A 26,802-nucleotide genomic window follows, 5' to 3' on the forward strand; every position below is an offset into this window, starting at 1 on the left:
CCTAGGCTCTCAGATAGGACCCCTTGAGGCAGGTAACTCAACTCCTGATAGTTCTTCAGCTCTGCGGGGAAGCTAACTAGGACTGACAGCATCTTATCTTGAACACAGCGATCATTCACAATCACTGTCACCCTAAGACCCCATGGCTACAATCATTAGGCTCCAGACCTTGGTACCAACAGTCTTAGGTCATTAGGGTTATTGACCCCTTTGTCTCTCTCACGTCCCTATTGCAAAGAAACAAATATTTGGTTGGTCAGTGACGCTGCTCTTTTAGGGGCTGTTAGCCAAGTGTTTATAGAAATAACCTATAGTTGGAACGCCTGGGTGGCTCAGTTGGTTGGACGACTGCCTTCGGCTCAGGGCGTGATCCTGGAGTCCCGGGATCGAGTCCCACATCGGGCTCCCAGCTCCATGGGGAGTCTGCTTCGCTCTCTGACCTTCTCCTCGCTCATGCTCTCTCTCACTGTCTCTCTCTCTCAAATAAATAAATAAAATTTAAAAAAAAAAAAAAAAAAAGAAATAACCTATAGTTACAATGTTAACAGATGCGGCTCTTTTACTGGGAAGATCTCATCCAAACAGGAGACTTAAAACTGTTTTGGATCCAATTTTTGTTTTTGTTTTGTGTGTGTGTGTATATAATCTCTAACACCAATTTCAAAGTTTGCAAATGCTACTTGTTCCAAGAATGCAAAATTTATAAAGTCTAGTTCATTGTCATGTCCAGTACCATTGTCTTAGAATAGACATCGTTTAGAGACAGAGATGTTCATTCTCAGCCGTGTGGTGTTGAGCCTTGGTTCCTCCTTGGGTGTGTTTGATTTGCTCTTCTGAGTGTCCAATTGCTTCACCTGCAAATCAACTATATGGATGGGAGCTCTCTTCCAAGCTTGTTACGAGGTTTAAATGAGATAAATCAGTGAAGCTTTAACAGAGTACTTGGAGCAGAGAAAGTCACAGTCATTAGTGACTGTACAGAGCACTTGAAGTTTACTGGGGCAGTGCTGTGCTAGTGAATGGTTAATAAGACCAGCTCTCTGAGAATGTGAAAAAGCCTTGTGTTATAGTGTCCTTCCCCCTCCCCTGACCCCCCAATGGTGCAAACGTTCCAATCAGGGCTGATACTGGGCTACAAATGCCGAACATGGGATTGGAAAGAGATTCTAACAATCACTGCAAGAACTGGTAGGGCACAATATCCTCTTCTTTGCCTGGCTGATGGATCTCAACAACAGGTTCTGTGTGACACGTAACTTATAACTTGCTAAAGAGAATCAAGTACTGGGAAGCACTCGAGGAAAGCTAAGGTCGAGGTCCAGGTGCCGAACACTTGGTGTGAGGCTGTGGGGGAGAGCCATGAGGTGCCAGGATGGGAAACGGCATTGCATTTTTCCTCCACTCAAAACTATTCTTTAAACATTATTATTTTTATCTTATTTTTTTTAAAGATTTTATTTATTTGACAGACAGAGATCACAAGTAGGCAGAGAGGCAGGCAGAGAGAGAGAGGGGAGGAAGCAGGCTCCCTGCTGAGAGAGAGCCCGATGTGCGGCTTGATCCCAGGACCCTGGGATCATGACCTGAGCCGAAGGCAGAGGCTTTAACCCACTGAGCCACCCAGGTGCCCCTCACTCAAAACTATTCTTAAGGATCATGGAGAGACCACAACTTCCAGTTCAGTCCCTGAGGACAAAGAAATGGGATGAGGGATTATGGACTCAAAGAATGAAAGACATTAGCAATTTTTTTTTTTTTTTTGCCAGAAATAAAGGCACAAGGTTAACACTGGGTTTAATTTTGGGGATACACCAAGGAGACGGTGCAAAGGTTTATCTGCCAATGATCCACACGGGCAGTGGACAACACTGATTTTTAGGAAAGAGCTCCTGGCAGGACAGGGGAGCTCCCCACTTACAGGGCTGGGTGGTGAGGCTGTGGGTTTGGTTAAGATTGGAAAAGACAGAAATAGAAAAAAGGAAAGGGAAGAAACTTGGGGAAGTCTCTGAGATGAGAGAAACAAAAATTCATGAGTGTTTTGGGGGAAAGTTTCTGAGACACAAGGGGAACCTGGAGCGTTAGAAGCACAGGGTCTAAGATGAAAGAGGTTTGCTACCTTGTCTGAATTCTCTTCACCTGCCAACCTGTGGACGAGGCTTTCTTTAGCCTCACTTTCTTTTGCGGTTATTAACGTCGTGAGATAATTTTTAGCCTGCTGCCCTTCTGCCTGCATATCACAGTACTTCCTGTTGGGGCTTTGGTGCTAGGGACTGAGGGCAAGTCTCTGATCAGCTCCCAGGAACACAGGCAAGGCTGCTAACAGCCGCAAAGATACATCCACTCCCGAAGAACACCGCCCCGGAGTTTAGGATTTTGATTTCTCCTCTGTTCTCTCTCCTTCTCCCTGCAGGCAAACATATGCACGCTGTTCTGTCTCTTCCTGATCTCCTAGAAAGAGGAGCTCCTTGCCGCTCTCCTTGCCCTAGGTCCCGCTGATGGGAGCAATGGGGCTGTGAGCGGAAAGGCCAGTGGGTTCCCACACCCTACTGATCGGGCGGAGGTGGATGGGGTCCCTCAGAAACCTGATTCATCTCTTCTTCCCCACACTGTCCTTTCTCTTCTTCTGCCCAGCAGCCAGGTATCTCCCGGACTTCCGAGACAGAGCTGTGTAGACAGCAGGACAAAGGACCCTATTATACCGGTGGCATTTTAAGAGCAGCAGCTCTCTTTAGGAATCATCTGTCCTTCAGAAGCACGTTGTTATTCGCCACGACTCACTAGCTGACATTCAGGGGGGTGCATTCAGGCTCTAGATTTCTGGACATGTCACTGAAACATTGTTTTTTGGGCCGATTGAAAGGATTTAGAACTATGGGTGGGGTGGACATCATTAACGAGGGAAGCCAATTCACATACCTAAGATTCAGTTCCAAAATAAACCACATCGTTAAAAATGATACAGATGATGACTTCTCTCTTTTTTCCCTAGGCTTCATGGAAAACCCAAAGTAACCCCAGATGGGAAAAAGAATAAGCCAAATATTTATTTATTTATTTTTAAATATTTTATTTATTTATTTGACAGATCACAAGTAGGCAGGGAGGCAGGCAGAGAGAGAGGAGGAAGCAGGCCCCCTGCTGAGCAGAGAGCCCAATGTGGGGCTTGATCCCAGGACCCTGAGATCATGACCTGAGCTGAAGGCAGAGGCTTTAACCCACTGAGCCACCCAGGCGCCCCAATAAGCCAAATATTTAAAGGTGATTTACTGCAGGGTGGCGGTTGGGGATATGATATGCGAATCCGGGTAACATGCATGTCTAACAGATGTTTTACAGCTGATGTGCCAAACTCTGTGACCATGGTTTTTTCCCATAAAAATGACGACGGGCCCCACCCTCAAGATGTCCAGGATATAACAGGGAGGAGAGTTACGGAATCATGACACAGGTGGGGGGTACATGCCATCAAAGCATATGCAAAGTCAGGCCCCCACCAAATCTGCTTTTAACGTTTCCAGCTCCTCATAACTGGGCCACTGAGATCCCTATTTGGAGCTCACTCTCCCCAAGTGTCCAAGTTAATTATATCTGGTGCAGAACAGGTAATTACAGGCCCTGCCCACCAGTGGCTTTGATGAAATGACCTGTCAAAAACCCAAATCTCCTTTCTCGCCAATCAGATCTGCAAATGGGTTCTCCCTTTCTTTCTGGGATGGCATAGATCAAAGAATCTTCTGTTCTAAAAATTCATAGGATCCCTCTGTCTGGAGCTTAAAAACTGACTCAATCTTTCTGACATCCATTTTCAGCCCTCCTCCAAATCAAATCAGACATCTCTCCTGGTTCATGTAAATTGTTACCAGAATGTGGAAGGCACTCCAACTCCCCATTAGCGATGGGTGTGCAAAGGCACTTGGGGCAGCAGGTAACATTGAAGAAACAACAAGCAGTTCACTGTGGCAAGAGCAGAAGCAGTATCGGTAGGACTGGAATGGAAGGGGAAGGAGAATTGAAGAAGGAAGAAGATGGTGCAGAGACTATGTCCCATACGGACTTATGCCGAAGTCAACTAAGAAGCCCTTGGTGGTTTAAGCAAGAAATCATCAGATCCAGGGTGAAGCTACTGGCAGCAACATTGGAGAGGACTAGCCATAGGTGTCTCAAAGCCTAAAGGGAGTGTCTTACCTGTTTACCTGAGTCACAGTGAGCATTACACTTGATGAAGTGATGCTGGATGGAACCAGGGAAGATGGGTTTCATAGACTGAACCAAAAGGAATTGGTGATTCCTTCTAAAAGTATACGTGCTGGAAGCCAACCAACCCCAACAGCAAATGGAGGTGAAGGAACCACAGAGAAGCACAGAGATGAAGAGTGTCAGGCCCAGGGTACGACTCAGATGTTACGGAATCTCAGGGAAGGCAGAAGTGGGCAGAGCAGAAAATCCAAGTGAGGCCGTGAAGAGGATACGATCAGGAAGGCGGTTGTAAATGCGGATCGAAGCAGGCCAGGAAGGAAATAACCATATACCACTCGAATGGGGAAAATAGTAAATTTTACTAACAAAAATACTGTGTCCTTTTCAAGATTTTACACAAAAATGTCCCACAGGTGAGTTTTTAAAGCTTCCTCTTAGAAAACATTAGTGCAAATCGGGACCTTGTTTTATCCATGATTCTAAAGCAAATGCATCTGGAGGATGCATAAATTCCAGTCTAAATACTTAAGGAAATAAAAGCCTTTTGCAGGGGCACCTGGGGGGCTCAGTCAATTAAGTGTCTGCCTTCTGCTTAGGCCATGATCTCAGGGTCCCGGGATCAGGCTCTTCATTGGGTTTCTCTGGGTTTCTCTGCCCAGTGGGGAATCTGCTTCTTCTACTGCCTCTGCCTGCTCTCCCCCCCACCCCCCGCCAGCTCATGCTCTCTCTCTCTCTCAAACAAATAAATAAAATCTTAAAAAAAATTAAAGCCTATTCTAAAATCTTGATTGTAACAATAAATAAGAACTAATTCAGATTTAGGCAAAAAAACTTCCTGGCTACAAGGAACACGAATTCGATTAGGCTTTTTAATATGCTGAAAACACATTTAAAGTGTATTTCAAAGCTCCAGATCTAACCCTGGTTAATGTCCCCTGTGTGAAGAAACAATTTGAATTTCCATTTCAAATGAGAAGGCCAATTATTTAGTTAACAGAGGATGCCTTGATTATAGGTTTGTACAGACCACAACTAACTGTTCTAAGTCTGGATGGGTTTGTTCCAAGGAACCCACATCAGCTTCAGCATTTTCTCTCTTAGTACCTCTGAGCGACATCTGAGATGTAACTGAAATTAACCATTATCTGTCCGTGCTGAAGTGTAAAGTAAAAGATAAATCATAAATTTTAAAATGGTCTTTTCCTGCGATGGATTTTCTCCAGTGTTGGACGTCAAGTTTAATGAGACAGGTTCCCACCAAAGATGAGACATCTTCCCACCAAAACTTCCTGCCCTCATTTCCTACAAAGCGAACGTCTTCTAAGATGCTCAGTAAAGGGATGGGGAGGGGGTGGGCTGCTCCTGGCCAGGTGAGGCTGCACCCTTAGACCTGCAGGTAAAGAAGCCAGTTTCACCGACAGGGTCCAGAAAAGAGCTAACACACAGGGCCAGAGTCACCTGTTCCTCCAAACACTTGCTTCCAAGGATGCGTCTTGCCTGGCATCTAGAACTTGGATTTGGGGAAGGTTGTCACTATTCCCTGATGGGAGGGATTCACTGTGCCTGACCTGTCTGTGCAGAAATACATGGTTTTTCCTGGATTCCTTCCAGAAGTCTGCAATCTTGCCCCTGCCAGGCAGAGCATGTCTATGTGACCAGTCCTCAGTAACACCCCGGACTCTCAGTCTCCAGTGAGGCTCTGTAGCAGGTGTTCCTGAGCGGACACAGTCTGTGCTGGGAGAACTAAGTCCGTCCTGCGTGGTGACTGGCTTAGGAAAGGGCCGCTGCACTTTATGCCTGTTTCCCTAGAGCTTCTGCTGACACATCTTTTCCCCGTGCGGATCTGCTCCGTCTCCTTCCACTGCACTGATGTGTAGCTGTGGAAAGGGCCACAGGCCGAGTGCACGAGTTCTAGAGAACTACCACAAGTGGGGGTGGGCTCGGGGACCCCGACACACAGCATCCACCCACACTTTTCCAGAAACAGCGTTCTGTGGAACATAGGGAAACACGGCTCCGTGGGCCAGAAGGATCGAGAGAAGGCATGTCCGACACAGAGCGCCGTTCCCGGCGGAGAAGACCGCGGACGTCTCGGTGAGACGGTTCCCAGGACACTGGGGTCAATGACAACGTAATTCTGGGCAAACAGGGGTTCCTGACGCCACGCCTCGGAGCATCGGCCACGTGCTGTGTGCAGCGCCCCGCACTCCGGCCGCGCACCGGCGGATCGCTGGAGGAATGGCCCACTAAGCGCTGTCCCAACACGGTCAAGTCCATCGGAGGCGGGCTGCGGGCTGCCGGAGCCCTCGCGGAGCTCGCGAAGTTGAAACAAACACCACGAGGAGAGCCAGAGCTGGAGACGAGCGTGCGGAGCCGTCGGCGATGAAACCCAAACGGAGGCAGGAGGAAAGCGGTCCGTGCACCGAGGCCGGACAGAACGCTTGGCCCTCGCGTCCCGTTTCTCATTTCCGAGGCAGGGGTGTGGCGGGGCGTCAGGATTCTTCTCTGCAGATGGACATGGGCGTGAAGGCCTTTTCCGTCAAGTCGGGGGAGCCCCCCGCGAAGCCTTCTGGGCTCACGCGATGCGGCAGCCGTGAAAGTGTCTCCCCCCAGGCCAGCTGGACAGTGTTGGGTCCCGGATTTCTTACGCCAGCAACACCAGACGCTGCGATCCCTAACCTCATCTCCACCTAAGTACGATGGCCTTTCGTTCCAGCTTGCCAGGACCAGGCTCCCCCCAAGGACTAACCACGTCCTACGTGAGCCATTTCACCTGTCCGTGCCTTGGTTCCCACAATGGCCCATGAGGGCAGGAACGGTACCTGCTTCACTGGGTTCTATTAAGGGCGACGGACGCTGCCTACCCAGTCTCTACACACAGCACGTGCTGGAAAACGTGAGCTGCTTGGGACAAGGCTCCCATCTGAGCCAAGGAAGACGAGAAACCAGCCGAAGGGACACCGGTGCCCGTGGCGTGCACGTCTGTTTCCCGACAATGACGTCCGTTGGTTGCGCTCTTCTCTCCTGCCCCTCTGGAAGCAGCTCCTGGATCATCCCCAGCACAGACCTCTGTTATGGGCTGAGCTGTGCGCCCCTGAATTTCCCCACGTTGAAGCTTTCAACCCCAACACAAATATACGTGGGGACTTCGAAGGCATCATTAGGGTTAAGCGAGGCCACTAGGTGTGGGGCCCTCATCCCGTATGACCCGCGTCCCTATCACGGGAGGAAGAGACGCCACGGTGCCCACACAGAAGAGAGGGCATGTGAGGTCATGGCAAAGAGACAGAGGCCTGGGAAAAAACAACCCTCTGATACGTGGGCTTGGACTTCCGGCCTCCAGGACGGTGAGAATAAATTTCTGTGGTTTCGGTGCCAGTCCGTGGCCTTGTGTTATGGTGGCCGAAGCTGACTGACACAGTCTCCAAGACGACAATCCCCCAAAACAGCTTCTGGGGATTTTCCCAGGGGCTGCTGCTGTCCCTGGCGCCAAGACTTCTGCCTGTCCCCTGGGGACCCTCCCTCACTGATCGGATGGCCCGAAGGCACCGTGGATCTTGTGGCCGCCACTGTCATTGGCGGGCTCGCTCTCTGAGGCTCTCACCCCCCTCCCTGTAAGCCCAGCCCATCCTGACTGGGCCACTCACCTCCTCCAAACACGTCTGCTTTAGAAAAACTCGTTTTGAGTTTACACTGGCTACAATTCAGAAAATGTTGGAGGAAACCCTTTAGTACCATTAGATGACCAATGTGTTTATCTAAGAGCATCGTGACATGGCACAGGCTTCCTCTGGGCACCTGCTCCTCCCAGGCACCCCACCTCCTTCCTCCTCCTCCTCCCCTCCTCAAACATATTGAACTCACTTCTTCCCCAGGGCCTTTGCATGTGCTTTCAGGGCTACTGAAAGGAGTCCAGGCCCCGGGGAAAGAATTGGGGCCACTCAAGCAAAAGCAAAGGTAGAGCTGCTAAAAATATTTCCCTAGGATTCTCCCTGAGCTCCTTCCCAGACTGTAGGACTTTATCTTCTGTAATATTCTCTGCCCAGTCTGCCTAGCTGCTCTGCTGTGTGGCTCCCTTGCTATGCATATTTCTGCAGAGCTCACATCCTTCTCCTTCATCAGGCCTCTCCTTAAATGTCTCCTGTTCACAAAGGCCAACCTGGACCATCGCATATAAAATAGGACGTCGTTCACTCATTGCTTTTTCTGTCCTCCTCACCCGGTTTAACTCAACTCAGGGGCATTAATCACCACCTGCGTGCTCTCCGGCTGTAGGTTCCTGAAAGCAGGAACTCTGGGTCATTGCTTAGTGCCCTGAACAGGATCTGACAGGTCGTAGGAGTCGAACAGTCATCTGCTGAATTCATGAGTGCGTGAGTGAGTGAGTGGGGGGTGGGTGGACAAATAAGACCCTTCAGAACAGAGTCACAGGAACTAGACCGGCCCTAAAGATGCCCTCCTTTCTGTCTTCCCAACATGCCAGGGACCCCAGAACCCCTGAGAAAGGTCTGTAGTTACACGGAGCTACACAGAGCCAGCCAGTACCACGTCCCCGGCTCCCCGGGGAAGCAAAGAAGACCATCCTGGGTCACGGAGTTGTGACTCTTACCATGGTAAATGGATTTTTTTATAGATTAAAAGATACTAATTGCCTTTGGTAGACAATCGGTGTTGAGAAAGGGCTTTCCCCTCCTCTCTCACGTGCCAATGGCCAAGCCTCCAGGCAATGGGGAGCTGACTTCATTCCCTCCTGCCATTCGTCTTTTTTATTTCCGACTTAAGGAGCAAACCCTGCTGCTCTCCCTCTGCAGTGATAACTTCCACCCGAGCCACTGCAGATCCCTCACGTTAATGAAACCTTGCTCTGTTTCTCTTAAGAATGACATGGGCAGGGCTGTTACACAGCCAGTGTGTCTTCGGAGTGGGAAGTGAACATGAGTCCCCCCACCCCACCCCGCCCGGCACTGATTCTTGGTTTCTGAAGCTTTCCTGGAGGGTGTGACCAGGGAGCCTTCTGACAGCGCACATAGGACAGTCCACAGGGGCTGACCGATCTCTCTGATCTGAAAAAGAAATTCATTCAAGGCCCCGACTCTGCTCTTAGCCCGGAGGTGAGGACGACAGGATGCTTGTGTTCTTTACAACTAAAGTCAGAACCGAAGAAGGCGGTCTGGCCTCTGTCTAGGTCAGAGCTGGTTCTCTAGGATTTGGAGACAGCTTTATGCAGAAAAGAAGAAAGTATTCAAAAAGGGATATTCATTATCTTAAAACACAAGTCAAGACTGGTTGAATAAATAGAGAGTCTGAAAGACTCAACTCAATCAGAATTTTCTGGGGGTTGAGATGAGACAGTGTAAGGACCTACTTTACTGTCCTTGCTCCCCTCCCCCAGGGGACTTAAAAACAATCCCAGAAACCAGCTCCAGGTGTGAAGGCCAAGAAAAACAAGGCTGTACCCACCTCGAGTCTAGCCCTGACATAAGTATAGCCATCTTGGCAAAGGAAAAGCCGGCACCTTGCACTGTTAAGAGTGGGTTAGCATCAGAATGGCCATCCTGAAGGCCGGGAAGTCATTTTACTGAGCGTCCCTAACCAGTCCACACGGCGCACACGTAACTTGAGATAAGAGAAAGAAGCTAAAACCTAAGAAACAACTTAATCATATACCACCAGGGTGGTCAGGCGATGGCGCCACAGGGACCAGATGTTCAAGAAAAACAAATAGTTCACATGCAGAGATCACAATCCTTGGTTTGCAAACGTCCTGGTGATTTACAACAAAAAGGCTATCTCTTCAATGGCCCAGTTTCCAGAGACAAGTGGCTCAGTTCCTCCAGGCCTAAGGTCACCCTCCCACCATAAAACTGAAGGAGGCAGAGGCAGAAGGAAATGTAAATAAAGTTAAATTTCTTCTAAACCTAAATCTCACTTAACCGCCAGGATGGCGCCAGGGTGATGCTGGGGTGGCAAAAGTTTAAACAAAGTTAAACTGTCAAAGTGGGGCGCAAGATATGTATGTAGCCATGGAGAAGTGCCTTGAAAATGCTACATAAACCCTTGGCTTTGAGTGCTCGGGGTCCTTGTTGAAACCCGCTGCGCCGGGCGGATACTTGGACCCCCGCTAACTGGAAATAAACCTCGCTGTGTGACTTGCATTATCGAGAGTGTTCTCTAATTGAGGGGTGGTCGACTCTGTACCTTAACAAGAGACTAGGGTCTTCTCTGCTTATCCAAGCCCAGAACCTGCCTGGAACCAACCTGTGTAAGAAACAAAGACCACTGTGGAGACACTCCGCTCACACACTCACGAGTTGTCCCTAGGATTTCAGCTGCTGCTGGAGATCCCGTCTCAACAGAGCGGCTCACTTAATGGGCCAGCATTAAGAGGAAAAGTGAGACCCTTTCCTCAGTCCGCATCTCATTCTCTTGACAGAACAGAGCGTGGCAACCAAGCATTCAAGGAACGCAGTGCACCAGGAAGCCAACGGACCTTGACATTGGAACACATGGGAATAAATTCCCACTCTTCTGCCTTCTGGTTGGTGATATGACCCCAAGCATAGTTACGTCACATCTCTGAGCCTCATTTCTTCAAAACGCGGCAGTGTAAAGCCTGGATGAATTACCAGAATCAAAAGGCACACACAGGGGTGCCTGGGTGGCTCAGTGGGTTAAAGCCTCTGCCTTTGGCTCAGGTCATGATGTCAGGGTCCTGGGATCAAGCCCCAAATTGGGCTCTCTGCTCAGTGGGGAGCCTGCTTCCCCTTCTCTCTGCCTGCCTCTCTGCCTACTTGTGATCTCTCTCCATCAAATAAATAAATAAAATCTTAAAAAAAAAAAGGCACACATGATGTTTAGCAAAGCATCCACTAGATGCTCCGTTCCGTGCCCTCAGCATATAATATCTCCTTCCATCCTGACAAAAGCTCTAGGGAGTAGGCCTATCATTTCTCCCTTCCACAGATGAGGAAACCCAAGTCCACAGATTAAGCCACTTTCCCTGAAGGACTCAGCTAGTAAGAGGTAAAGTGAACAGAACACAGACTCGCGTGATGCAACAGGTGGCGTTTTTGCCCATGGTTTCCTGGATCTGCAGTTACCTATAGAGTAGCCAGTAGCCATGAGACCATTTAAATTAAAATGAACGAAAATTAAGTAAAGCGAAAAGTTCAGTTTCATAATTACATTAGCCATGGTTCCCGAGCTCGCTACCTACCATACCAGACTCCACTATAATGGACAGCAAGACACAGACATTTCCGTCACTGCACAAAGTTCCCGTGGACCACCCTTGTCCAGGGCCTCCCCGATATGCCAGGCAGTGGGTTTAGGAAGGCACTAATGCGCGTGAAGTCTGACAATGCTAAAATACACACTGGCTTCACCAGGCTTGCTCGCAGGGGCTCATCTGAATTGCGGGGAAGCTGAAGGTGACTCAGTCTGGGGGTCCACGTCAAGGAGAAAAATGCAAAGTCACAACACCACACTGGGAACAGGATTTCAGAAGGAGTCCCTACACATAAAGGGCCCTAAAAGTTCAGCATTCTTAGTGTCATGGTCCCTTGCTTCCCTCTCGGGAGTAAAGACATAAGCGCGGGCCACCGAGCTGTGGTCATTGACACACCGCCATGGTGTGGGTTCCCCATCAGCTCTCTGCTGAGGTGGGCAAACCCTGCCCTTCTATCCTCTCTCAGTGGCTAGTCTTATGTACTCAACCTCTCCTTGGGCTGTATTTTTCTCAAATTATCTGATACGGAGGAGTCGTCCATGCTGCTTTGGAGAACGCGGCCAGACAGCCTCCTGAACTTCCTCCGCGGCCTTGGCCTTGCCCACCTTTCCCTCCCCTACCTCCGCACCCCCACTTCCTCACACCTGGGTTTCCTGCCCTGTCATTCCCTCCTCCCTCAGCACGTTTATTTCATGATTTAAAGAACACGGAGCTGAAGTCACAAAATACACAATTTTAAGTGCGTACGTGAAGGGCATTTAGGGAATTCAGTGTTGTCCTACCATCACCACTGTCTAGACCTGAAGCATTTTCATCCACTCCCAGGAAACCCCATGCCCGGTACTCCCCAGGAGTCTGATTTCTGTTTCTGTGGATTTCCCTACCAGAGACTTTCTATCGGGTGGGAGCGTGCAACACGTGACCTTTTGTGTCTGACTTCTCTCCCTTGGCATCATGTTTTCAAGGATTGTCCACATTGTATCATTGCTTTTGTGTGGCTGAGTAATATCCCCCTGTGTGCCCAGACCACATGTATCAGCTCATGGACTCGCTTCTTGGTTGACTGAGACAACAGGAAGTGAGAAGAGCTTGGTTTCTGCCACATTCATGGAGAAAGGCGGCCCCAATGTCTCCACAATCATTTTTCTAGAATGCCAGACCATGCAGCATCCCAGGGAAATGTCTCTAAGCTGACTGCTCCTTTCTGATCTCATTAATTAAATATTTGTTCTCACCAACATTATCCACAGTGTGTTTTCTTAATAATGGCTAATAGTTCTTATGGGAGAGTGTGTTGAAAGTTTCGGTTCTTAAATATGCAGAATATGCTGGTTTAAACAGGCTTCTCGAGCGCAGGTCTCTAAAATGTCTTCGCTGTGTTAAATGAGCGCTGTGAATTTTAAAGAAGCAATTATAATTTTCAATGTTTCCCAAACTTTCAGTGTTTCCCAAATGTTCCCAAGGGAGTGTGTGAGTGTGTGCGCATGTGCGTGTGTGTGTGTGTGCTCTGATGGACATCTCTCAGTTCTTGTATTTCTCAGAAACACTTTGAAAAAGCTATGCTATGTTAATACCTGAATCCTTCTCAGGTCCACGTAACTGGGGTGGGGGGTCCCCACACAATAGCGATTGAGTGCTTCTGCCAGGCTTATAAGAGGTACATTTGGAATCGCAAGTTAAATATCTTCAACGCATTTAAGTGCAAATCATTTCTGAATTAATCATATAAGCGATAGAGAGTGTCAGAAGTTTGAATTGCAGTCAAATGGTAACAACCCATAACTTATAACATAATATCCATTTGGAAAAGATTTTAATCCTTCAGCACTTCATAGCACACAAGTCTGAGGATCTCAAAGGCAGAGAGTCATAAGAAAGGGAAAAAGTGTCTTTGAGAAATGCACATTCCAGCATATATCCCCAATGTATGTATTAACACTTAAAATATAATCTGCTTAAGTGTTCCGTATAGTTGGAAATTGTGTTTCTGAATAATATCTACATAATTTTCAATAAAAATAAACTTGCAGTAAATTATCGAGATCTTAAGGTACCAGAGACAAATGGCCTTTGCTGGAATTAGTTTTCCCTCAGGAGTAAGGAAATGGAATTTGTCTTCCGCAATAAGAAAAAAAAAAAAAATAAAAACACCATGAAGAATAAAAAGTGCACACTGGCGAGCTCTGCTCGAACATTCCTGGGTGCTTCTTAGATGTAAGCGTGGAGGAGTTCAGGCCAGGTGCAGCCGCCACGAGCCAGGGGCCAGCTCCCCTGCGTGCAGTCCGGGGGCCGGGGGCCAGCCTGGTCAGAGGACAGGCTCACGGAGAGCACACGCTCTTACTTGCCAAGCTCACAGCGACCCTACCAGGCGGGTTTTACTGTTCTCAGTACCGCCCCTCCACCCCTGCCAGGGATTCTCAGCAGAGGTCTGGTTGGCTTTGGGGACTGGTTCATTCTTTGGGGTGGGGGCTGTCCCAGGGATTGCAGGAGGTCTAGTGGCCTTCCTGGTCTGTACCCTCCACACGCCAGTACTGTCCCTCTCCCGTATGTGACAACCAGAGATGTCTCCTGACCTTGGCCCCTATCCCCTGAGGGCCTGCATCATTCCAAGTCAAGAGCCACTTAGGGAGCAAACTCGCCTAAGTGTGGCAGGGCCGGTGTGCGCCCGCAGCACCCTGGCGGGGAGAAGCCGCTTGTCCTGTGTCTCCTTCAACTACCAGCCACGTGAACGGCTTCCTGATGTCTCCCAAAGCCCCCGTGTCTCCAAATGAAAAAAGGTAAAAAAAGAGTCTCCAGTTTCAAGCTGTTGGGAGTTCCTGCTTATGAGGGGGCAATGGGTGTGGTCCAGTCACTCTCCACAGCCTTGGGCTGAGAACAGTGTGGGGCGTGCTGGGAGGCTCCTGGAAGCGATTGCTGGGAAGAGCATGGAGTTCCCAGCGGGGAACTGCCTCCAGCTCTTAAGAGACAGAATCCCAGGACTGCCACAGGGGGTCACTGAGCGTCTCCTCCCTCTAGTTCTCTGTCTGCAGCCACACCACTGGCTGTGCCATCGACCCCCGTGTCTGGGAGGTGACAACGGCTGGGGCCAAGCTGAAGACCATCCATCACTTCCCCGCTGTGTGACCACGCATCAGTTCCTAACCCGCTCTGTGCCTTGACTTGCTCATCTATAAAGGGGGGTATGGTGATAGGCAGCATAACAGCCCCAATGGATGTCCACATCCTAGTGCCTGGAAACTGGCCATGTTAGTTTCTAGCCAAAGGAGAGCTAAGGTTACACATGGAATTAAAAGGCTGATGGGCTGCGTTTAAAATAAGGAGGTCGTTCTGGGTTATCCAGGTGGACCCCAAGTGATAGTCCTTAAATAGGAGACAGAGGATGGGAAGAGAACCAGAAAGATGTCACTGTGAGCAGGGCTCAACCCACCACTGCCAGCTCTGAAGACGGAAGAGGCCACAAGCCAAGGCAAGCGGGCAGCCTCTACAGGCGGGAGGAAGCAAGCGAATGGATTCTCCCAAGGCCTCCAGAAGGGACCAGCCCTACCAGCTGCAACCTTGACATTAGCCCGCTGACACCAGCTTTGACTTCCAGCCTCCAGAATGGTAAGAGAACAGATTTGTTTTGTTTTAAGCTATCAAGTTTGTGGCAGTTTGTGGAAGTTTCTTATGACAGAAATGGGAACAGAGGGACGGAGGTTCCTAACACACGGAGCCAAGGCCAGGACGAGAGCCCCTCCGCTCAGGCCCGCGTGCAGCTCCCTGCTCAGCGCTCCACGGAGGGACCATACCGGGTGAGAGGAGCAGCAGGGAGCCTTGCCTTGTACGCTATCCCTGCTGGCATATTCTCCCCTCGCAAAGCCTTTTCCAACCACTGTTTTCCTGACTCGGGAAGCGGTGTGCAGACGAAGCTGGGCGGCCCCTGCAGGTGACTGGGAAACGGGGCTTTACTTCAGGCCTCGTTCGCCTCTGGGTCCAACAGCATCCCCGTCATTTAAAGGGCACGCGCATTTAGACTTCCCTGGGAAAATCTCCAGAAAAGGGGAACTTATATACCCCCTTTCGGGACTGACTATGGCCTCAAAAATTTCTGAAATCAGACTATCAACAGACTGCGGGAGCTGCCGTTTCCTAAGGGATGTGAAGGTGAGTCTAGTCCAGGGCTTGGCAAACCTTTGCCGGAAAGGGGCAGAGAGTAAATCCTCCCGGCTGTCCGGGCCATATTTTGCTGCTGTCATGGCTGGAGTTATTAGGCTCTGCACTGAATCTCAAACAGAAAATGCATTTGCAATGAATTGTGAGATGTCAGGGACCTGGTTTTCTGGGCCTTGCTGACTGGCCGGCCAAGACCTCCGCCTCCTCGGGTCTTTGCCCGTGCTGCACCCCGGGTGTTAGCCCTCCAGGGAATGTGCACCCCAAGCCGGGTGGGTGCGATCAACCTGGAAAAGCACAAGGCTCTCCTCCTGACTCCTTCCTGCCAAGCGTCAATGCGGTCTCGGATCCGTACGTGTGGTTTGGCGTGCTAAGTCATCAGGGGGTGAGGATGCCTTCTCACTAAATTCTCAGGCTCCCCTCACTTTATTCCACCCCTAGGGTGCCTGCTCTGGGGCCAGGCTCATGAGACCCCAGCTGGAAGCACCCTTGAGTGACAGAGCACAGTCGAGTCCTAACCAGCGATCAGTCATCTTTCTGACAGGGCACTTGAACGGATGGCCTTTGCTTAAAGAGGCCCATTATGCAAACTTCTGCACCTTCAGAGGAGAGAAAAATAATATGGAAATGATCTTTGTGCACCCAGTGCCTCACTGTGAAGGAGAGATAAGCCTTCTTCATAATAAAGATATAAAACAGATGCCAATCAAACGCATCGATAGCTAACAGCTCAAGCCAACTGTGTTTAATAAATAATCTTGAGATAGCACACCGATAACCCCCCATAGAAGACAGAACTGAACGTTTGGAATCTCAACAAACAGAGTTTCCTTGGCCTGGAGACTGAGCCAAACTAATAGGAAGGACCAGCCAACACACACAGCCCCCCAACGCCTCCGCACGTGCATTCAGGATAAAGCAAAGATCTCCGGCTTACTCTCGTCTACAAGGGAACTGAAGGCTGAGCTCAGGGAAGGCGGGGCTTTATCTTTTATCTCTCGCCCCCAGTGCCTGCTAGGTGCCAGGTTCTCAACAAATGAATGCATTTTTGAATTAATTTCTATTTCATGGCAATTAGTATGTTATTATTGACTTATTCAAATAAATCTTCCTGAAATGCAAATTGGATGTCACTCTCCTTACGGAAAACCCTCCTAGGCTTCCTGAGGATAATATCCAAGCTCCTTCCCCGGCCCTGCAAGGCCTGGCAGGACCCGGCTCCCCGATTCCGGCTACGGTCCATCTCAACGTACAGTTAATATCCTCCCAATGGGGCTGGTCGCCTCTCCTGGGTCTCCCTGGGTGAGGATGCTGTTTATCTGCTCTGTGTCCCTCCAGCTTCAGAGACCCGCAGACAGGACTTGCTGCCTCCCGCTCATTGTCGGCGGGCAACCAAAGCCGTCCTCGCCAAATCCAAATCTGATCATGTCACTCTTCAGCCTAAAATCCTCTAACATCTGCCTGTCACTTACGGGGATTATGTCTAAGCTTGTTTCTCAGCGCAGGAGTCCCCCCTTCTCCCCTCTGTCGTGTTCATCTCGTGTCTCCCACGGGAGCCCTGCTGGACAGCTCCCCTGGAGGTGTCTGAAGCCCCTTCTGACCTGTCCCCCTCCCTGTCACTCGGCTAACTCCTTACCCTCAAGCACTTTCATATCATGTGCTCTGGAAGGCTGTTCCTCACCCCTGCCCTTGCTCTAGGGTGATGTCCCCAGCTAGACCGTGAGCTTTACAAGGGCAGGAGCAGTAGGCCCTATTGTGGTACCCCAGTGACAAACACAGACCTTTTTCCTATTCAAGCTTGATGAAGAGTTGAGTGAATAAACCACGGTCCAGCTTCAGACCCTCTAAGAGGCCAGCCCCGTGCCGGAGCCTGCAGATCATGGCGTGCACGATCTGTCTTGTGCATTCTAGGATATTGAGCAACATCTCTGATCTCCACCCTTTAGATGCCAGTGGTACCACTCCCCCGGCTGTGACAACCAAAGATGTGCCCAGACATTGCCAGATGTCCTCTGTGTGTGTGTGTGCGGGGGGTGGGGGGGGCACAATCACCCTGCTGATTATGGCTGTGTGGTTGAGAACCCTTGCTATCAAGGGTACCAGGAGGTTAGGACAGCATTCCTGCCCTCAGACGTCCCATCAGACCTGTTCACGAATGGCATCTCCTACCCTGGCCCCGCCGGAGCCACATGGTGTCTCTGATCCTTCTCTGTGTTTCATCCGCTCCGTTTCAGTTCCCTGTGCTTACAACCACCTGACATGTTCCGTACTCCGTCATTTCCGTTTATCGCCAGAGTTCCGTAGAGCAGGACCTTGGCGGTTTGTTTACAGTTCTGTCCCCGGCACCTCGAAAGGGCAGCTGGCCCGGCTGATCAGACATCCTGAGAACGTGGGCTGAGTCAGTCTTAGGGGCCATCTAGGTCCTGCCTGATAGGGCTGCTAGGTGTGTGCCCACCTTGAGACGGACGCATCATTTTGGGGGTCCCAACTTGTCTTTCCAGAGGCGCTGCCCCACTTCCCTCCACCTCTCTTGGCCAGAACAGAAGCTCCAGGGGCAAAAGTGTGTGCTCCTCCTTGCTCCCGTTTACCCCGGATTCTGTGCCCAGATCCTCTCCATTTCAGGCGGCCCCAGTTAAATGGTCAGCAGCGGGCCGGCCCGAACTGAGGCGCGTCACGGGTAACCTGGAGGTTGCCTGCTCCCCGGTGCCTGACTAGGACCTGACTCATATTTGTAGAAATCTCCCGTCATGGGAATACCCAGCTTTCAGCCCGCTCAAGGGGAACTCAGTCCCTATGACGATCTCAATCCCCAAGTATTTCCTGGGGTGTCCAAAGCTGGTTTCACAAAGGCTCCCGATTAATGTCGTATTCTCCTTCCCCTTCATTCTTCCCGGGGAGTGGGCCACTTGGGGGCCCTTCAACCTGGTCATCCACCCACTAACTGCCAACACTTCCCCCACCAATGTGTGGGCCCCAGTCCCAGGGGTGGGTGTGGGGAAGGCACTCTTCTAAATGACATTTGTCGCTTGGCTTCATAGCCATAGGGCTTGAACCTAGAATTTCACCCTGTCTTTTGTAACTGGTTTAATTAGCTTCTGGGTCCTCACCTCCAATTTCACACAGTATCTCATTTAAAAAATAATTCCCATCATTTCCTGCCCTCTAACCCAAGAGTGTCAAGCTTAACTTTAAGGGGCTGGAGAAGAAGCTCGGCCTGTTCTGATATTCCCGCTTGTGCTTCTTCCTTCCCTGCCCATGCCGCTGAACAAACTCCTTCCCTCACCAGCTCATTTGTACCAAATGGGGGGGGGGGAAGAAAACTTCACGGCTGTCAATGACTGCAGAGAGCCGGGGACTGAGTGGGGGGAGCTCGCAAGGATGTCTCATCTGTGTCTGCAGGATCTGGTCCCAGAGCAGCTCTCTTCCCTGCCCACTACTGAGGAATCACGACACCCGGGCAATGGATTTTTGAGCCCTCGGAGTCCGAGCTGTCGGACAATTATTTAATTCGTTCTTATTTGTAAACTGAGCGGTTCGGAGTAATCGGGTCTAAAGGCTCTTGCTGTCGTGACATACCGTGATTCTCCGTTTGTGACGAACACAAGGCAAGGGGGCCACGCTGAGCAGACTTGGCCGTCGTTAGACGCACGGACAGAAGGGGGACGCGGTGTGGTCACAGGTGTAGCGTCCCGGGAGAGTGTGCGGGTGCAGCCTGAGGGCCAGGCCAGCGGAGGACCGGGCCGAGGGGCGTCAAGTTCACCCCACCCGCCGAGATGCAAGTTGCACCTGTTCTAGGAGTTTGTGCAAACGAGGTCGAGGAAAGCGCATCCCCACAGCCCTGAGTGAGGAAGCATTTCTGCTTAGTGGACCAGAGAAACAATCAGCCAGAAGCCCCGCGACCCGGGCACGCTGCGGGCTCGGCGACGTCTCTGCCTCAGCTCTGCCAGCTGCGCCCGGCAGATAAGGCCGGCTTGGACCCACGTGCTCGGAAACGGGAAGGAGCCAGACGGAGGTGCTTGGGGGCACTGGGGTGCGGAGAGGCCGCGACCAAATCCTGAATTATTGTTTTTTTTTTTTTTTTTTTCCGAAACGTAGTCACAAGACAACCTGTTCATTTGTTTATCCGATTCTGTTTCTCTGCGTTTCAGTTTTTTAAGTGCCTGTGTCCAAAGAGATGCTGGAAAGTAGTTAGCTTCTGCTGTTCGCTCAGAGTCAAGCCGCTGACTGAGGGAAGGGAGGGAGGCCTTTGGTTTCCTGCTTTTTCATGTTAGAAACTCCTCCGTGTGCTGTCTCACTTGAGTCACGACAAGGCCATCTGGTTGGGGTGATTATCTTCAATGGTTTGAGTAAACTGGGGTACAGATGGGATAGATGAATCCAGTGGTTCCCCAACGTGGCTTCTCAGTGGAAACACCTGGAAGTTTTATAAACGTACGGATGCTTGGTCCCACTCCAAGCCATGCTGGCGTAATCGGTTTGGAGAGCAGCTTGGCCATCAGGAGCCTTAAAATCTCCCCAGATGCTTTTAACGTGCAGCAAAGTTTGAGAACCACAAACAAGTCACTCGAGGCTTACGGATGTCATAAAACAGAGAAGCCCGTTCCGCTGACCCCAGGGCTGGCTGCCTCCTATCAGGAGTCATCGTCTCCTGGACCTGCTCAAATATTCTGAAGACACTTTCATCTCTGGCCTAAAAGGCCAGTTTCTGAGAAATAAGCAAACCCTCCGACACGTGCCATTGAAATCATCTCATGTTTAAATGGGATGGAGCAAAGCAGCCCGGGACCGATCTGCCCGGCTCCCAGGAGCCATTACCGAAACAAAAACAAGGCAGTCTTTAAGAGCATGAGCTGGATTTGGAGGGCTTTCACGGGCTTGTGGACACCCAGACTGCGGGGCCGGAGACCTGGGGGCAGGCCTGAGAATGTGCATTTTTGACCAGGTCCCAGATGATGGGGCTGGCTGGGGGCCACAGCTGGAACACCGCCCATCGAAGCAACTCCCTTCTACAGAGACACACGCAGCGGCACGGACGCTGCTTCCAGCTCTGTGTCACCTGCACGACTGGTACGGGAGGCGATGGCTCCTGGCTTGGGGACACCCGTCAGGGACCGTACTGAGTGCTGGCCCTGCATGTCCCATTTACAACCATGGTGCAGCCGGGGCGCAACCCTGCCATTTCTACATCCAACGTAAAGACAAGAAAGAGTTAAATAACTTGCCAAAGGTGACACCGTGAAGCAGCCGGTATTCGCCCTTTGTTCATCTGTAAAAACGGCAGTTTCGTGTAGTTCCTCGGACAGCGGGATCAGAACTCTAACCTTATTAGGTCTGACTGCAGAGCCTGAACTTTTAACCCACGTTCTTGGTCCCCTCCCAGTCAAGGTTCTGTCCAAGGACATGTGCATCACTGACTGACAGGTCCGGCACAGGGAGAGAAGTTCGGATCAGAGGTGTGAAGCCACACAGTCTCCTGGGCATGCGCTGGTGACCTGCCTTCGGACCACCACGCTTATCACGGACCGTCTCCTCCCTGGAATAAGACGGTACCCGTGAGGTGACCGTCACTGTAGATGTCAGCGTCGCCCGGAGCCCCTTCCTAGCTCGGCAACAGTCCTTTGCATGACCCAGGTTCTCCCCTGCAGACATCCTGGCCTTAGACTTGGCAAAGGAAGAGGGCCATAAGGCAGCAGTCCTGCTCTGGGATCTAAGGTTCAGAGAGCATGCTGTGGGAATCACTCCCTTTCTGGGCAGCCCAGGCCGACTTGCTACCGCCCAGTTCTGAGCACCGCAGGAGCAGGGTGGCTGAAGAGCGGGCGGCAGTCCTAGCTCCTCTGCAACACTGGCTCTCAGCCAGGCGGCATTTCCCCCTATGGGATGATTAACACTATCGGGAGACTTTTTAGACTGTCCAGACTGGGATCGGGGGTGCTAGTAGGATCTAGTAATTCGAGACCAGCCGTGTTTCTAAACACCCCACACTGCACAGGCCAGCCCCCATAACAAAGCATCGTCCAGCCCCCGTTGTCAGCCGTGCCAAGGCTGAGGACCCTTGCTCTCCAACAGTATCTTCCATGGTTGGCCATTTTCTGCAGCTCCACCGCCGGGCGTGTCCCATGTGAACCAGGTTACTGGGTCCCTTTGGCAATTACATAAGCCCCCGGCATCCTTTAGTAAATCCCTTTCGTTATACACGAGTTGGGGGGATTTTGTGGACCACCACCAGGACTCCTAAGAAAGATGGCCATGGGGGCGATTGGACCAGAGGATGAAGAAGGATCTAACTTGTCCCTACAATTGCGGGCCGGGGGAGCATTCCAGGCACAAATCCTATCAAGGGCAGTGCGGTCCTATCAGGTAATGCATGCGTGATCCACGTGTAACATGGACATTATAGTAAACAGATTCATCAACTAAATAACTCTCCCATCTGGGCAAATCTACATGTCTCGGTTCTCTTAAAATCACTAATGTTATGATACACATATTTCCACTCGACAGCAGCATTTTTCACTTTAACATATTTTCTGCCAAGTTGTCTTGGCACTCCCTATGGGTTAGAAACAGGGCAGAGCCACAGGAGTGAAAGGAAACAAGGAGCAACCTTCTTTCTGCCAGGTGGATTCCAATTTTATGGCAACAATCTTAACTACAGAGTCAAAATGTATCCAAGAAATTGGCTTGACGGAGAGCAAGTTCTATCCCAGAAAATGGGAACAACTATTCAGAAGGAGACAATGAAATCCTGCTCAGATGCTGAGGCCAAGACCACAGGTGGTTCCAGGTCCTGGTCCTATAATCGGGCATGATGACATTATTAAGCTCATCTTCGTGAAAACTAAATGAGAACATCATTTAGGTATTTAGCACGGAGACTCGGCGCGTTGTAAATGTTCAATAAACATGAACAGCAACATTAATAACAATAATGCATCTTGGGAACTACCCTGGCCCTCAGCTAACACATCCATAAAGGCAAGATGATAAACCTGTTTCGTAGGTTTGCGTATCTAGTACTCTAGAGAGCTCTTGGGCACCTCACGGGTGCCCCGTAAATGTTAATTCTCTCTCTTCTTGTCTCCCATCCAGCCCTGACATCCCCAGTCCCTGGTATGTCTCCCAACGGTGGACAACAGAACGGGGTGAAGAGCTCCCACTCACACCTGCCCACTACGTTGGACTTGCTTCCAGTTTTGGAAGCCCGGACTGTCCATTGGCCCCCGACCTGCCCGAAAGACTCTGTCCCCCACTCTCTTCCTGTCCTGCCATATTGACATATTCGCAGCCGGCAGATTATATTCACAGTGTGAGGGAATCATTACCACCTGCTAATATTTTTATAGAATTTCATAAACTTGGTCATTCATGAATCATTTACAGTACTTTATTCCAATGAAGAGTTCACAAATCACTCAAATGCTGGCAAAATGCATAATAATGAGTAATATTTCAGGAGGCTTTGCATTAATATGTCAGCTTCCAATACTGCAAGAGCTAAATTATTTTATCAGGTGCCAGTTTGGGTCAGAAGCTTGGGAAGTCTTAGGGGGGCTGGGATAGGGAGAGTGGGTGGGTGGCAGTGGGTCAGGGACAAAGACGGTATTTAGGAAGACATCCATCATCCAGCCAATCACACCCCCTTTCCAGTCCCAGGAAGGGGAGTTCCTGGCAAGGAAGGCTGGGGACCTGCGGAACAGGTATCTGATTGTAACTGAAGGTAAAACTGGAAGGGCTGTTTCTTAGCGGTTGGAAGCTCGGGGCTTTGGAGGTGGGGCGAAGTGGTTATGGACCCCAGATTCTACACAGGCCAGCTGCAAGACCTTACAAAAGTTATTTCACAGTTATTTGCTTATCTGGAAAATGGTGTTAACATCTACCTCTTAAGTCTCCTGGGTGAAAGGAATTAAATAAGAGAGAGTGTGAGAAGTGTTTAGCGCAGTATCAGCCCCATAGTGTTCAGTAAACAGTAGCTTTAATGATGATAAAAATTCGGGGGCCCAAGGGCCAATTATCCTAGGTTATTTCTTATTGTGCAAATCCCCAAGGCTTAGTTTTGAATGCTTTCCTGTTGAGCTTGGGAAATACCAAGTAGCAGTTGACTTGCGCATGAGGAGAGCTTAACTTTGAAATAAACAACACCAACAATGGAGCGATTATGATGGAAATTCATTCGCCCACAGGCTCGCTGCTTCTCGGAGCTTACGGCTTGCCAGAGGGGAGCTGGTTTGCCACCAACCACCACGAACACAATGGGTCTGACTGCTGTTAGGACAGTAGGTTCTTTCTAAATAGGTGCTTGGAATGGACAGGAGTTCTGACAATCCTGCGCCCAAAGAATATTAACTAGAGTAATCCAGTAAAATCCAGAAACAGGAGAACCAGACAGAGGGTGATGGGGACATTCCTCAGCAAGGACAGGAAAGAAACGGGACAAAGACTAATGGAGGAACAAGCCAGAGGAGAAACCAGACCCTTGAGGCTGGTGGAGAGTGGCTCTGGGCCAGGCTGCTGCGGGGCTGCGGTACCCCTGTGCTGCTGTTAAGACCCTGCGTTCCCACCGGGACCAGCATCTCTCTACTGGGCAGCCCTGTGCATGGGGCGGGGAGGTATCCCAAGCCTTATGGGGAACGAGGCTCCGGGCCCCTGCAGATCACCCAGGCGGCGGGGCGAGAAGTTTAAAGGAGTTTCTTGTGAAACAAAGCCTTGGCGTAGAGACAAAAGCTATACAAAGGCTGGGAACCTGGTGTGTCTGGGTTTCCCACCCAATTCCCCTAACATCTTGGAGGGAGAGCTGCCTTCCGTAGGTTCTCAGCCAAATATATATGTGGGGGAAAAAAAATGAATGGATTAAGTAATCAAAATGCTATGAAACTATAACATAAACTCAAGATCACCCATGGAAAGCTTGTGCTTGACCTGGGCAGGCTGGGCTGCACCCTTCCTCGCCAGGGATTAACCTCTTGTTCCTGCGGTAAGATCGGTAAGATCTCACCGCAGAGCGCTCGCCCTGTCTCTGACGTCATTCTCAAGGCTTGGCGCGTATTAACTCCTTCCATCCACCCAAATCCTGTAAGATCAGTATTATTATCCTTTCCATTTTACAGATGAGAAAGTTGAGACCGACTCCTTCCTTGCCCAAGTTCCCATAGCTGATCTGTGACACTGTAAGGACCTATTCAGCCAGAGCAACCCCACCCCGGTTGAACTGCCATTTTGTTGTAAAACTGAAATTGATCCTGCCCCCCACCCTAGGGGAACGTACTTAAAAACAAGTCCCGGAAACCAGCCCTAGGTAAAAAAAAAGCCCAAATATAAGGGTGGGTCAGCGGGAGGTATTCAATCAGTGGGGGCACATACTGTCTCCTAGCTACCAAGGAGTATGGGCCCCCTCCTTTGGGCACCTTTTGGGCACCAATTCTGACCAAGGTGATAGGCTGGTTCAAATGTCTACTAGGGTAAATTGTAATTCAACTGGTCGCCTAGCATCACTGTGGAGTTTCCTGTGTGTGTTACAATCTCATTGGCCACCTGTGTGTGGCCAGGCCCAACCACCCAGCCTTTGCTCTATAAAAGCTAGTCTGTGAAACAGAGAGGGGTCTTCTTCTCTGTAAGGGGCAGCCCCGACTGGTCTCTTTGATGGTTGGTTTGATTCTCGATACTTGGCGCGAAATAAAGCTTTGCTGGAACTTCGCTTTGTATCAGTCTCGCTCCTTTAATCACAGACCCATTATTCGGAGACCCAATACTGGGGACCCAACAACATCATCCGAAAGTAGCAAATATGGCCATGTGCAAAAGTATGTTTTTAATTGCTGTGACCCTATATGGCTTCATTTTAAGGAAAAAAATATGAGAAGCTCCAAGTTGCAGACCAGGCTCTACTTTACTCACTGATGAACAACGCCAAGTTGGTCAGAGCTAGCAGTTTTAGTTTTGACAGTCTTTGGAGGCGCTAATGCTATTATTCTGTTTCCTGGGTGAGAATTGGAAGATCAGAGACGGTAAGTGCATTGCCCTAGATCACACAGCTCAGTAACTTGAACTTCTCCCATGTAACTAGACCTTCTTCAAATGTACTTGAAATGGTTGTACAGAACTTCCTTGCAAAATTATGCCATAATCGAATCACTACCCCATTGCCGAATATTTAGCAAAATTGGTTCCATTTTAAGGATCCCGTCTAGCTATAACAGCCTCGCACAAAAATCTAAATTCCTCCCTATCTCTTTAAGATCGATTTCTAAAAGTACAATCATCCCATTTACCTGGTATTCATAGTTGCGCGAGTTTTTGGAAAGCCAAAGCTGCCCTCACCGTTCTGACCTCCTCTGAGATCTCCCAAGCGTCCCCCTTCTTGGGCTCCAGTGCCCCAAGTCTCACAGAGGCTTGCAGGCTCTGTTGATGAGAAAGGGGCCCCCCTGTTACCCTGTTGGGGTTCAATGCCACTCGGCTCCCAGAGAGACACACTCGAGCCGCACAGTGCCGGGTCCGCTGAAGCACGGAAATAACGAGCTCAGTGGGAAGACAAAAGTCTTGGAAGAGCACCACGTCCACAGCGAGGGTGGGCACTTGAGGAACACTTACTTGGTAAGTAGCGATCGCTTCTCTGTCCAACGTCCGTGTCACGGAGACGCTACCCGTGTTCTCATTGATTCTGAAAATTCCTTTAGGCTCTTGATCCACTCCCTTTCCAGTGAGCCGGAACCTGGACCCTTCCGGCCTGTCACTATCGACTACCTGGTCAGAGAAACAGAACGACACTTAAGACTCTGGCTGGAAAACACAGAGGAAAGCACATTTTCACCACAATTCTGTGACCAGTCCCCTAACCACAGGTGCCAACATAGAGCTGCCGGATGAAATTAACTAAAACAGCATCACCGAAAATAGCATCATTGCTTAACCCCTTTCATCCTGACATGCAAATCTTTGCAGCTTACAGCTGGGGAAGCTTACCAGCATGGGGGAAGGGGGACGGACAGGTAGGGATCGATCTAGGAGGAAAATCACTCCAGGACATTCAAGACTGGACATTTTTATGTTACTCTTAGAAAGATTTTTTTTTTATTTTTTTTTCCTGCAAGCAAGACCAAATAGACAATGGGGAAAACAAAACAAAACAAAACAAAACAAGTGGGCAATCTTGCAGTGGGAGGGCATTGAGCCAAGTTCTAACTATTTACAAGACTCAGTCATCAACAATGCCAGCTGGACCACTGCTTCTGGGT

At 50.1% G+C, this 26,802-nt stretch overlaps 1 protein-coding gene across 1 annotated transcript in view; it reads right to left on the minus strand.

The window, feature by feature from the left end:
- Positions 1–26,802, minus strand: part of CDH13 (cadherin 13) — a 1,000,495-nt gene that overhangs the window by 435,926 nt on the left and 537,767 nt on the right. The window contains exon 5 of the mRNA XM_044255654.1: positions 26,159–26,311. Coding sequence (XP_044111589.1) covers positions 26,159–26,311 — 153 coding nt within the window. The remainder of the gene's footprint in view (positions 1–26,158; positions 26,312–26,802) is intronic.

Source organism: Neovison vison, chromosome 7 (assembly GCF_020171115.1).
Source record: "Neovison vison isolate M4711 chromosome 7, ASM_NN_V1, whole genome shotgun sequence".
NCBI classification, from domain to species: domain Eukaryota; kingdom Metazoa; phylum Chordata; class Mammalia; order Carnivora; family Mustelidae; genus Neogale; species Neogale vison.